Source organism: Maylandia zebra, unplaced genomic scaffold (assembly GCF_041146795.1).
Source record: "Maylandia zebra isolate NMK-2024a unplaced genomic scaffold, Mzebra_GT3a scaffold01, whole genome shotgun sequence".
Classification (NCBI taxonomy): Eukaryota; Metazoa; Chordata; class Actinopteri; order Cichliformes; family Cichlidae; genus Maylandia; species Maylandia zebra.
The window spans coordinates 2,436,196-2,450,473 of NW_027490031.1; the positions used below are offsets into that span (position 1 = coordinate 2,436,196).

General features: G+C 45.4%; 1 protein-coding gene across 1 annotated transcript; it reads right to left on the reverse strand.

The window, feature by feature from the left end:
* Window positions 1–420: 420 nt before the first annotated feature.
* Window positions 421–11,426, reverse strand: LOC101476530 (uncharacterized). The gene is made up of 12 exons (XM_076880865.1): window positions 11,178–11,426; window positions 10,493–10,927; window positions 7,443–7,847; window positions 6,568–7,026; window positions 6,229–6,492; window positions 5,866–6,120; window positions 5,534–5,782; window positions 5,145–5,402; window positions 1,248–1,550; window positions 885–1,154; window positions 680–763; window positions 421–555 (listed from the first exon to the last, which is right to left on the reverse strand). The coding sequence occupies exons 1-12, from the start codon at window positions 11,423–11,425 to the stop codon at window positions 489–491; spliced, it is 3,297 nt and encodes a 1,098-aa protein (XP_076736980.1). The 5' UTR covers window position 11,426; the 3' UTR covers window positions 421–488.
* Between the last annotated feature and the right edge of the window lie 2,852 nt (window positions 11,427–14,278).

Below are 14,278 nucleotides of genomic sequence, written 5' to 3' on the forward strand. Positions count from 1 at the left end.
AGGGAACCGGTTACAGTGGCCACAGATTCTGCGGATTCACTGCAGCGAAGACGAGGTGAGAGAAGGCGGGGACGCTGGATCTCCTCAGCCGAGCCGACCACAGGTGCCGATAGATACTTACTTAAATTAAATTTAAATTATATCAAATTGTTTAGTATGAAGCAATTGTGAGAGTTTTTACTGAGACCATAAAACTACATCTCCCTGATGATGACGACCATGACGACGATGTTAAAGATGATGGCGAGTGCTTCACCAGATCTCAAACTGCGTGTGCTCCTTGAAGGCTGCTCTGATGATGATGATGACGACCATGATGATAATGACAACCAGGAGGATGATGATAATGATGATGGTGATGATGGCGAGTGCTTCACCAGATCTCAAACTGCGTGTGCTCTTTGAAGGCTGCTCTGATGATGACGACCATGATGATAACGATGACCAGGAGGATGATGATAATGACGATGGTGATGATGGCGAGTGCTTCACCAGATCTTAAACTGCGTGTGCTCCTTGAAGGCTGCTCTGTGCACGATGTTGTTGCTGAAGAGTCTAGAAAGAGACCAAAGCAGAGAGAGCAGACGTCACTCACACAGAACAACATGAATCCACGTGAGCTCAGGCTGTGAATGATTCCTCTCAGAGTCTGAGAAGAAACTCCTTCATGTTGGCTCACCGCACACAGTGGATGGAGGGGTTGATGGAGAGCAGCTGCAGTAACACATCGGTCGAAGCATCAGTGATCTGATTGTGACTCAGACTGTAACACAAACACAACATGTGGCTCTAACTGATCGCTGCACATTATATTACTGTAGTGTGTGTGAACAGGCTGATGGTTGTTGGTGCCTCCCACAGGAGGATCAGTGTGTGACACTCACTCTAGGACTTGGACTTTGTGCAGATGTGTGATGAGAGGGAGCAGCAGCTGGTCAGTGAGCTGACAGTGACTGAGGTCCAGCTCTGTCAGCCCTTCACACGAGTCCAGCATCTGGACCAATGCCCCGCAGACCCTCTGATCCAGCGTGCTGTGACTGAGATCCAGCTCTCCACCCAGGGCTGTACACAGGGACACCGCCCGCCTCACTGCGTCCCTCTCACTGTTCACAGGAACCAGAGACAGCAGCTGGAGGAGGACAGTGTTACTGACTCTAAACAGGACAAACAGAGAAACTGTCAGGATGCATCAACACCAGCGTGAACAAGGTTCTCTCTGGTTCAGACTCTTCGGTGGTCTTTCCCACCTGAGGCGGACCCTGTGGAGGACAGGAAACAGCAGGTCCAGCACGCTGTCCTCCACCTCACAGTCTCGCAGGTCCAGCTGTGTGTCCCGGCTGCCCTGTGTCAGGATGGTGGAGACGGCCCTGCAGTCATCAGCAGTCAGACTCAGAGGCTCAGTCTGATCCTCCTCCGGTAGCTCCACACAGGAGGAGCAGGACAGATCCAAGCTGTGCTGCAGAGTCCTCAGCAGGCCTGACGCTGCCTCCTGCTGGACGTCACAGGCAGCACAGCAGTGGATGAACCTCAGCAGCTGGTTCCTGTCAACACTGGAAAGAAACGCATGGAGACAGAAAATCTCAAATGATAGATGCTGCAAACAAACTGCTGGCTTCAATAAAATGTGTTGATCTTTAAAACTAAAGGATTTTAAGAACAGCATCTATGAACTAGCAGCAGACACATTATTGTAATTAGATGTTGGATTTATGCACAGCACTCATGTTATTAGGACAAAGTCACACTGAGCCCAGTTTCCCTGCTTGGGCTGATTGTGCAGGTGGATGTTAACAGATAACAGCTTTAAATGAATAAGGACTCTGTTCATCTGGTAACTCGTTGTTCATAATTTACTGCATTTATCAGATTAAAAGCATCATTTGTCAGCAGTGATGAAGAGTAAATGTCTCCTTTGTGTCCAGGAAGCCACAGAAACACAGCATGTAGCAGATTATTTTAATGGGTCCAGTTCAAATGTGTCTGCAGACAAACTTGTGATTTCCAGCCTTCAGCTTGTTGTTCGAGCAGCTGATAAAAGTAGCCCAGGAGGTGTAATGACAACACTTGATAATAACTATAATTAATACAATTAAATTGTTAATTCGACCAATTTTAATTCACTAAGATTAAAATGACAATAACGCTGATGATACCATTTGGTAAAACCACAAATGAGACACACAAATCAGAAGCAACAAGTCAGAGGCTGCAGTTTGGGAAACACTGAAGATCACCAGAAATGTTTGGGCCTCATTTGTAAACTTCACCAAAATTATTTCCAATAATATATTTTTAAAGGTGAAGGGAGCCACCAGGCTGAAGAAGGAGTCCTATCGGGCTTGGTTAGCCTGTGGGACTCCGGAGGCAGCCGACAGGTATCGACAGGCCAAGTGGAATGCGGCTCGGGCAGTGGCTGAAGCAAAAACTCGGGTGTGGGAGGAGTTCGGAGAGGCCATGGAAAAAGACTTTTGGACTGCCTTGAAGAGATTCTGGCAAACCGTCAGGCGTCTCAGGAGGGGAAAGCGGTGCTCTACCTGCACTGTGTATAGTGCTGGCGGAGCGCTGCTGACGTCGACTGAGAAAATTGTCAGGCGGCGGAAGGAATACTTCGAGGACCTCCTTAATCCCACTGACACGTCTTCCGAGGAGGAAGCAGAGTCTGGGGATGAGGGGAATGACCCGCAAATTTCCGGGGGCGAGGTCACTGAGGCAGTTAAACAACTCCTTGGTGGCAGAGCCCCTGGTGTTGATGAGGTCCGCCCCGAGTTCCTGAAGGCTCTGGACGTTGTAGGGCTGTCCTGGTTGACACGCCTCTGCAATGTTGCGTGGAGATCAGGGGCAGTACCTGTGGACTGGCAGACCGGGGTGGTGGTCCCCATCTTTAAGAAGGGGGACCGGAGGGTGTGTTCCAACTACAGGGGGATCACACTCCTCAGCCTCCCTGGGAAAGTCTATGCCAGGGTGCTGGAAAGGAGAGTTCGTCCGCTAGTCGAACCTCGGATACAGGAGGAACAATGCGGTTTTCGTCCTTGTCGCGGAACACTGGACCAGCTCTTTATCCTCTCCAGGATACTTGAGGGTGCATGGGAGTTTGCCCAACCAGTCTGCATGTGTTTTGTGGACTTGGAGAAGGCATTCGACCGTGTCCCTCGGGGCGTCCTGTGGGAGGTGTTGCGGGAGTATGGGGTGTCTGGCCCATTGCTACGGGCCATTTGATCCCTATACAACCGTTGCAAAAGCTTGGTTCGCATTGCCGGCAATAAGTCGGACTCGTTCCCAGTGGGTGATGGGCTCCGCCAGGGCTGCCGTTTGTCTCCGGTTCTGTTCATAATTTTTATGGACAGGATTTCTAGGCGCAGCCAAGTGGCGGAGGGCTTTCGCTTTGGTGGCCTCAGAATCTCATCTCTGATTTTTGCGGATGATGTGGTTCTGTTGGCTTCATCGGGTGAGGGCCTCCAGCTCGCACTGGAACGGTTCGCAGCCAAGTGTGAAGCAGCGGGAATGAGGATCAGCACCTCCAAATCTGAGGCCATGGTTCTCAGCCGGAAATGGGTGGAGTGCCCACTCCGGGTCGGGGATGAGTTCCTGCCCCAAGTGGAGGAGTTCAAGTATCTCGGGGTCTTGTTCGCGAGTGATGGGAGAAGGGAGCCGGAGATCGACAGACGGATTGGGGCTGCAGCTGCAGTAATGCGGACGCTGCACCGGTCCGTCGTGGGGAAGAGGGAGCTGAGTGTAAAAGCGAAGCTCTCAATTTACCGGTCGATCTACGTCCCTACCCTCACCTATGGCCACGAGCTGTGGGTAGTGACCGAAAGAACGAGATCGCGGATACAAGCGGCAGAAATGAGCTTCCTCCGAAGGGTGGCTGGCCTCTCCCTTAGAGATAGGGTGAGAAGTTCGGCCATCCGGGAGGGGCTCAGAGTAGAGCCGCTGCTGCTCCACATCGAAAGGAGCCAGCTGAGGTGGTTCGGGCATCCGACAAGGATGCCCCCTGGGCGCCTCCTGGGTGAGGTGTTCCAGGCATGTCCCACCGGGAGGAGGCCCCGGGGCAGACCCAGGACACGCTGGAGAGATTATATCTCTCGGCTGGCCTGGGAACGCCTTGGTATTCCCCCGGATAAGCTGGAGGAGGTGGCTGGGGAGAGGGAGGTCTGGGCCTCTTTGCTTAGGCTGCTGCCCCCGCGACCCGGCCTCGGATAAAGCGGATGAAGATGGATGGATGGATGGATGGATATATTTTTAAACAATTATCTGTATAATTAATGAGAAATTGCAAAGCTGACATTTGTAAACTTTGTAAATAATTCATGAATATTGTGTGACATCTAAAAACAGGACGGCTAATGCTAAGCTGCAGTGTGTTCAGCGATAAGTCGGCCCTTGGGTGTAAATAAAAAAAACAAAAAAACTTTTGATTAGTCTGAATTTCTTTGTTGTTTAGTAAAGTTTGTGTTGGATTAAAATACAACAAACGGCTCTCACTGTTGCCATGACAGCGGGCTAATGCTAAAGAAAAGCTTGCGTGAATCTCTGAGACTAAACAACAGTCGGGGGCGGGGCATCTGTGATGAAACCCTCGATGATAAGTAGTGAAATAAACATCTGGTCATCATTAAAGAACACATACCATAGTGATAACATGTTGTTTGTGTCATCAGAGTGTAATTATCGTCTCTTTCCAACTATGATATATAAGATATGAAGCTTCACCACATTGTTGTTCGTACATGTCGCCACTATGAGCACCACTATCAGCGGCTCTGGGATTCTTTTCCAGGAAAACTGAACTCAAAGCCGTCTTCAAACCAGCTTACTGTCTGTAAACATCAACATGAACCAGTTACTGTTTGATCCTGTTTACTGTTCCGTGTTTGCTACGGTGACCCTGGGTTGTTAGACAGGCGCCCACTAATAAAATGTGTTATTGTTGCTGTTGTTGTTATTATTACTGCTCTACCTTTAAATGATGTTCACTCTGCCTGCTGTTTGAAACTTTCCTTGTAGTTTCTTGTTCAACTGTTCACGTAATCTGTTCCACACTAACAGTAAAATGTTAGCTTGTTTTTGAAGCATTATGTTACAATAAAGTGTGTTGTTCAGCAATCACACAGTGCAGCACAGAGAAACGAGCTCTAATATCGGACCTGAGACGAGAAACGCTGTCCAGCATGAGGAGGATGGACTCTACTCCCCCTGCTGGTATGGAGGTCCACAGCAGGTTCAGTCTGACTCCGTCTCCGTGTCTGAGGATGAAGATCAGAGCAGCACAGTCCACTGAGTCCAGCTGTCTGCAGCTCAGGCTGATCACATGACCGAGTGACCTCAGCAAACTGGGAACAGCGTGACTGTCGTGAGCTCTGTAGAGCTCTCTGATGGAGCTCATCACAAAGCTGGGACTGGGCCTGAAAACAAAGAGTTTATTTCCAACTTTGTTTAAAGGATCCATGAAGTGCTGATTAAAGATGAGACAGCATTTCAAATCCTCCTGATTAATCAGCAGAAACTGTGTAAAAGATCAAACCACATTCAGCACCTTGTAAACACAATCCTGTCCAGAAAGGGAAGCAGACGTGTGGTCTCCTCCTGTAAGAACAGGCTCTTCCTCAGGTCCACAGTGATGGTCTGAGCCGACGGCTGCTGCAGCAGATAGTGAAGCAGCTCCCAGCTCAGGCAGCAGGAGGTCAGGTCTCCACCAACCTTACTCAAGAAGGACAACGTCAAGTCCTTGTCCTGGGTTTCATGGAGGAGAGACAGAAGCTGCTGGAAGCTCTCTTCACTCAGTCTGCAGAGATCATCAATATAAAATAAGCTTTGAAGTAAAAATCGACATTTTATTTGTCCTGTGATGTTCAGAAAGACATTTACTTGACTGTCAGAGGACCATGATGGAGCAGCAGTGCAATGAGACCCTGAGCAGGGATGCAGGTCTCAGTCAGGTCTAACCGTCCGACTGTCCAGTATCTCAGCAGGGAAGCCAAACTACTGACGGCCCTCAACAATACTCTGTGTGATGGTCGGGCTTTCTTAGGCACAAGAGAAAGCTCTTCAACAGCCAGCCGACGGGCCGCTCTGCCTCTTCTTACCCACTGAGACAGCAGCAAGGACATGTCGATGGAAAGCCTGAAGAACGAAGAGACGAAAGAGCAGAAATGATGAACACCAAGAACTAAAGATTCACATAGAAATGATGTTAGAAGAGCAGGAGAGAGTCATGGTTTCACTTCCTGCCTCAGACTGTGTAGTTGTGTTGTGTGTCTGAAGAGCAGAGCGCCTCCTCTGGCAGACATCTTGCTGGGTGTGAGGATGAGATCCACTTTAGAGCCGCACAGTTTGAGAACTCTCCCCACAGACCAGCAGCTTTTCCTGTGTAACGCGCCTGTTAGCAGCAGCTGGAAGCCCAGCAGCTGCAGCAGAGACTCCAGCTGCTGGGCCTCCTCTCTGGATCTTACAGACATGGATGTGCACACACTCTGGAAGAACTCTGGATCACAGCTGGAACACAGCGAAGATGGGATCAGAGAACATGCTGGAAACGTTCTGCAAATGAAACCATCATCACTTATTTACCTGAGCTGTGAGATAAAAGGCAGACACTGCAGCAAACTCCTCACTTCACTCTCTTCATGTGAGCAGCCTGTCAGCTCCACTTGTTTCTTCTCTGGTTGGAGTTTCAGCAGCTCCAGGAGGATGGAGGTCTTTCTCTCTGAGAGGTCTATGGACCAGACTGCAGGAGCTGACTGGAAAACTGGCTGTAATGATGGAAGGACACTCAGACCTGTTTTAGTCTCACAGTCCTTCACATGGGAGCACAGATCCAACAGGAAGTTAATCTGATATTGCTTCAGATCATCATCATCATCCTCCATGTGTCTCTCATGAAGAGGGAATGTCTGATATGTGCACACTGATGCTAACAGCTCCAGGATCTTCTCTCCTGTCTTCTGCTCTCTCTCTGCTGCTGCACAGAACAGACTCACAAAGATCCTGACTGCTTCATCAGGATCTGAACACCCATCATATGCAACACTGGAACAATAAGAAGGAAACATTTAGAGATGATTTGATGTGAGCTGCATAAAAACAGCCACACACTGCTGATGGACTCCATCTGGTCCATGTTTCCTGTACATAATGACGCTCCATGTTAAATATAACATAAACGAGGGAAACATATCATCTCAGTTGCAGCACATAACTAATTTATTAATCCTCATAAAAACAAGAAAACACAAATATTTTAGAAATTTCTCAAAATTCCACTTTTAGAAGCTTCTTTAAATCAAGAAGAGACGGTAAAAACTTTACTTTAAGATTAAATGAATAGAAAAGTTGTTTTCTGCTTTCTTTGTAAAGTAACTATATACTATGTGTATACTGCATGTGGTGAACGCATGTTCTCCATCAAAACTCTTCACTAAGCTTCTGAATACAATCTGACTTACCTGAGCTGTGAGATAAAAGGCAGACACTGCAGCAAACTCCTCACTTCACTCTCTTCATGTGAGCAGCCTGTCAGCTCCACTTGTTTCTTCTCTGGTTGGAGTTTCAGCAGCTCCAGGAGGATGGAGGTCTTTCTCTCTGAGAGGTCTATGGACCAGACTGCAGGAGCTGACTGGAAAACTGACTGTAATGATGGAAGGACACTCACACCTGTTTTAGTCTCATAAGAGTACAGGTCCAGGAGGAAGTCACACCATTTCTCTTTAAGAGGACTGTGTTTGTATGTGCACACTGATGCTAACAGCTCCAGGATCTTCTCTCCTGTCTGCTGCTCTCTCTCTGCTGCTGCACAGAACAGACTCACAAAGATCCTCGTTCGGTCTTCATCTGATGTCTCAGCATCAACTCTGCAACAATAAGAAGGAAACATTCAGTGATGATTTGATGTGAGCTGCATTGAAACAACCACACACTGCTGACACACTTTGCAATGTTTGTGAGTTTAATCTGGATCTTTGCTGATTTTCTGTCTTCAGTAAAATGAAACTTTGATAAAAATCAGAGTCTGTTTATTTCTTTGGAAGTCAGCAAACTCATAAATTGAGCAGAGGATCAAATAATTATGTCACTGCTGTAAAAAGGTAGAACACTGTGAGAACAGCTGTAATACAGTGTTGTATTATTCATGTACGTCGGAGTATTTGGAGAGTTTAGATTTTATATTTGCTATGGTCACTGAATCCTGGTATTTCTTGGTTTAATGCAGTAACATCTGTTTTCTACAATGACAGGAAATGCTGTTTGCGTTGGATTCTCTATGATGAAGGAGATGGCAAGCCACCTCTGAACCTCATCACCTCCTTAGCCTGAGCAGCTGCTCTGAGTTTTCACTGTGCCAGACGAGGAGGCCACGCCCCCTTTTTCAGCCTTCACCTGAGTTCACCTGTGTGAAAGCACAGCACCAAACAGCTTAGCTGCTGTGTTTCACTCAGGAGCACTTTGGAAGTGAACCTGACTGGACGTCTTTACTAAAAGTGACTGACTACAAACCAGAGGAGCCAACGACAGAACTTCCAAACTCTTCAACATCCCAGAGACACTTTCCTGCATCATCAGGTGACTCCTTGTGATGAGGGAGCAGCTAAAGTAGCCTTGATCACTTCAATATCAACACTGTGTTCGTGCTGTTTACACTCGTCTGTGACGCTGTGTGAAATATTCACTAGTGTTTTGTGATCATTCACATTTGATTTGATAGAAGAAGTTTCAGGACATTGAAGTTACAGCTCTGAGTGGCTCCAGCTGCTCAGTGAGTCTCTTCCTCTCTTAAAGCCTCAAACTCACACTCTGGCCCTGCTCATTTAATATTCTGCAAACCTTCAGTGAGTTATGTTTGCACTGTGTGATCAATATTTGTATGTTCTGTATCACTTTGTGCGTTTTCCTTTTCCTGTCATGAAGACAGCTCAGACCTGCTGGCGTCTCCAGGTCCTGCTGAGCTTTCAGGTTATGTGATAAATGCTTTGGAAGTCATGGATGGGCCTCACTTTAGACCAGCTCACACAACATACTTCACTAACAACCAGTAACTGTCTGAATTAACTCAGGAATATCTGTAACACATGTACAACTTTATAAAGTGTTCGTCCATCATTGGAAAAGTATCAGACTGCTGTCATTGAACATGTTATATTTGAGCCTCTTCAGCAAAACGTCATCATGTGTATCCATGATTATGAACGACATACTGAGGAGGAGTAATGCTTCATAAATGATGAAACAAGTATTAACTAACACTAATGCTGAAGAGTGCGCAGCTGTTATAAAGTGTTAGCAGCAAAACACTAAACATCAACAATACAGAAACACACAGAGGGGAACAACAACATCTACAACAGCAGCTTCACCTGCTGCTCACATCACACACGTGGAAATCACATATTTACTAACATTTTACAGTTAATTCATTTAGATTAAGATTTGTTTACTTTGAAAATTAGACTCAATTAATATTTTCTGGTTCAGAAAAGTCTTAAACACAAAGATTCACATGTTAGTGGCCACGTTGAGCCTCCTGTCAGTGTTTAGTTTCACCAGACTAGCTCTCTGTACCTGGCTATATCACCATGGTAACAGATGCTGAACACAGCCTGGTGTAGATCAGGTTATGTTCAGTGTCAGATTAAAATCAGCTGTAAGTGACACATTTTCTCTGAGTCTTTTATGTCCAGTCTGCTCTGAGCTGGAGCTCATGATAACATGAACGTCACTTTGATGTGGTGACAAACTCCTTCACCAGATTGTGTGTCAGAGCTGAATGCAGCGAGTAACCTTTCATGTTTAAGTGGATCGAGGTCAAAGTGTCACAGCTTTAATGTGCAGCTGTCAGCTTACAAATAAACTGCAGCACAGAGCGCTCACACACATTCATTCATTCACATGTTAATGATTGCTACCAGCATCGCTTAGTCTCCTTTGATGCAGCAACAGTGTTGCCTGTGTTGTTATAGTTACATATTGTTTATAGCTCTGTGTCACCTGTTAATGTAACAATATTTCTTATTAATGGAGGTGAAATCAGTGGGTCTACTTTGTGTGGAAGAAGACAGAAATAACGTATGAATGGTCGTTGTGTGGATGTGGAGAAGAGAGGCCCCAAATGCAGGCTGAAGCTGAACATCCTGGATGACTCAAACTGTTTCCCTCTGCAGTGAAAGCTGCTTGATGCTGTTTTGTTTTAAAGCCCATCAGAAACACATAAATACCTTAACAGTACAATTTTTATTAATATTTGTAATGAAGCTTTTTTTCCCAGGAGGTCTTAGTGATGCTGTAAATGTCACTAAGTGCAGTTTTATTCTCACAGACAAACTGTCACATGTTAAAAAACTGTTGAAGGTAAACGTTACAAATTTGTGGACTCATTTCTATAAACTGGCTTCAACCAAGCAGCAACTAAATTGTCAAATAGAGCTAAAATATTTTCATGAATTATTTTCAGCACTCATTTATTGACAGACAGACTTTATTGTGTGAAGAGCATGTTATTTACCTGAGCTGTGAGATAAAAGGCAGACACTGCAGCAAACTCCTCACTTCACTCTCTTCATGTGAGCAGCCTGTCAGCTCCACTTGTTTCTTCTCTGGTTGGAGTTTCAGCAGCTCCAGGAGGATGGAGGTCTTTCTCTCTGAGAGGTCTATGGACCAGACTGCAGGAGCTGACTGGAAAACTGGCTGTAATGATGGAAGGACACTCAGACCTGTTTTAGTCTCACAGTCCTTCACATGGGAGCACAGATCCAGCAGGAAGTCACTCTGATATTTGTCATTGTAATGAGAATGAAGAGGGAATGTCTGATAAGAGCAGACTGATGATAGCATGTTGAGGATCTTCTCTCCTGTCCTCTGTTCTCTCTCTGCTGCTAGAATGAAGAGATTCATCAACAACTCAGTTTGATCTGAGAGATTTCCTGATGACTGACAGAAACTGGGAGAAAGAAAAGGAAACACGATGTGATGATTTGATCTGAGAACAACAAACAGAAACAAGCAGCACTGATACCGTCCTAGATTTGTCTCAGATAAATATCTCCAGCATTAAAAGTACATTAAAGACATAAGGTCAGTACTACAGTTGGTTCAATTATTTCTATAAAGTAACTCAACTGGATTTTAAACCACAATTGAAGATCACATGAAAACATTGAGTGTTTAATAAGTAAAACCAAAGAGCATACCTGAGTGAGTGGATGTGGGGTAAATGGTGTAAGAGGAATGAGCTCGCACTTTGACAGACTCTGTGATCACAGTGAAGGCAGACTTTCACCTTCCTCTTCCTCTTCTGCAGGACTCTCACAGCTCGGTCATACAGTTGTGTTTCACTGTTGACTGGGAGGTGCAGCTGATTCTCAGTGAAGTCAAGTAAACTCACGTAATCCACGTCCCCATCAGTCAGAAGAGAAATGCTCCACAGCTGGCGTGACATGGAGTCACTCCTACAGTTGGAAGGTTGGTAGAGAAATTCATTAGTTCACATGTAATCAGCTGCTGAGAACAAAGTCTATTTGTGTAGATTCATGCTGAAACTGAAGAACCATGTTCACCTTTTTCATGCAAAACTCCTAATTTGTGCAAAGCTGCCAGAGGCTTAAGAGGATTGACTCTGCATACGATATAAACCAGAGACGGGTGAGCTGATGTGAGTTTGCAGCCTTCAAGGTTTAGAAAGTAAATCTTAAACAAGTGTAAAATGTACATTCAAAATACGAACAGATATAGTCAGCAGAGTCACCGCAGTTTGAACAGGATGTAAGAATCATTCTGTCTACAGAAATAACACCATATAAGACACATGTGGAGCTTCAAATGTTAGAGATCCTGCAGCTGGCTTTTGGGGCTGTGCAGGGCTCTCTCTTCTGGAAGATGATTGAATAAAAAGAAATATAAAATGTTTTGACCACTATGAGTCAGATTTTCTCTGTTCTATCATGGGGACAAAAGAATCGGGGTTTAATACCAATTTACCTCTTGTAGCAGTTTTTATCTCTGGTTATAAGGACAACTTTACCCTCCTAGGATGTGGCGTCCACATATGGGGACATCACATTTTGGTTGCCTAGTAGGGCTGCCACGATTAGTCGACTAGTCACGATTACGTCGACTATCAAAATCATCGACGACTGATTTAATAGTCGACACGTCGTTTGAAGGTTTGTAAGATCGCAAAAGACACAGGAATAAGTAGTAGGATTTAAGAGTGTAATAACGGACTGAAACAGAAGAGGGCAGCACTGCATGTACAAGGATGCCAGCTGCCGTTAAACCCCGAAGAAGAAGAAGCTGTGTCCCAGAATTCATAGCACGGCCCAGCTCAGTTTCCAACAATGGCGGCAGCCACTTAGTTTTAATATTACTCTTATTATTCTTTCTGGGTCACAAAATAAATGTTTAACATATTTTCAGGCGAGAATGTAGCTGTGTAAACCTCAAATATCTGCTCAGTTTATCAAGACACCACATATTTTCAAAAGCGCTCCGACGTTTTCGGAGACGTCTGTTACCCACCAGCTCGATAGCTAGCCGGGGGCTAGGCTCACTAGAGCCGTGAGAACACCGGACTCCCAGCAAATCGTTTTCAAACCCACCGCCTACTCAGGTTAAACATGATATATAAGTCACTTAGATAATTTAAAAATGTTATTGTTTGGCTTTTTTTTAGTATCTTATTTGTTCCTGAGTAAATCGGTTTGGCTGAGATTAAAGTTATAGTTTTTACACAGCTGAATAAAGGTCAAGCAGACAGCTGATCATCAGAAGTGTGAGATGCTCGAGAATTTACTCCGGTGTCCTGTTATATTTTAGATAGCAAGGAGTTTATTAAACTTCACCGAAACAATCTGCAAACTTCATTGAAATTTAACAAACTATCATCTTGTCTTTATTTTTAGTTTGCACAGACCTTAAACACTTAAAGCTGTAAGCTAATGATAGTTATATAAGAGCAGATGCTGCTGGTGCAATAAGCTGTACGTTTTACGTCCAGTGGATGATGATCTGATTAGTCAACTATCAAAATAATCGTTTGTGGCAGCCCTATTGCCTAGACAACAATACTAAGTTTTGCTCTTTCAAATGAACCATGTGGCTCAAAGGGGCACAATTGTTGTTTCTCATTTTGTTTTTGTACTCAGGAAAAATGCTGCTGTGTTCAGACACCAAATAAAGAGTTTTTTACATCATTACTCAATTGTGACTGTATAGTGTTCTACTATAAAGTCACAAGAGCAAAAAGAAATGTAAAATGCATGAAAGAGTTCAGGTGTTAGGAGGTTAATGGACTGATCATTGCTGACGTGTTTGGGTCTTGCTGTTTGGTTAGAAACTAAAAAACAAAGATACTTCTCTTAAATCTTAAAGGTTTTGACTCACTGTCAGCTTGTTTGTTGTGTTCAGGAGATGAGCTAATATTTACACTGAACAAAAATATAAACGCAACACCTTTGTTACTGCTCCCATTCCCCATGGGATGGACGTAGAGACCTAAAATTCATTCCAGATACACAATATAACCATCCCTCCCAAACAGTGGTCACAAATCAGTCCAAATGTGTGGTAGTGGGCACATCTGCCATATTGAGATAATCCATCCCACCTCACAGGTGTGCCACATCAGGATGCTGATCTGACATCATGAGTAGTGCACAGGTGTACCTCAGACTGCCCACAACAAAAGGCCACCCTGGAATGTGCAGTTTTTTGCGCTATTGGGGGTCTGGGGACCCAGAACCGGTCAGTATCTGGTGTGACCACCATTTGCCTCATGCAGTGCAACACATCGTCGCATGGAGTCTATCAGATTGTCAATTGTGGCCTGTGGAATGTTGGTCCACTCCACTTCAATGGCTGTGCGTGGTTGTTGGATATTCGTGGGAACTGGTACACGCTGTCGTATACGCCGGTCAAGCACATCCCGAACATGCTCAATGGGTGACATATCCGGTGAGTATGCTGGCCATGCAAGAACTGGGACATTCTCAGCTGCCATCTGCCCTGAACAATGTGAACCATGATTCATCCGTGAAGCGCACACCTCTCCAACGTGCCAGACGCCATCGAATGTGAGCATTTGCCCACACAAGTCTGTTACGGCGACGAGCTGGAGTCAGGTCAAGACCCCGATGAGGACGACGGGCATGCAGTTGAGCGTCCCCGAGACGGTTTCTGACAGTTTGTGCAGAAATTGTTTGGTTGTGCAAACCAATTGTTCCAGCAGCTGTCTGGGTGGCTGGTCTCAGACGATCTTGGAGGTGAACCTGCTGGATGTGGAGGTCCTGGGCTG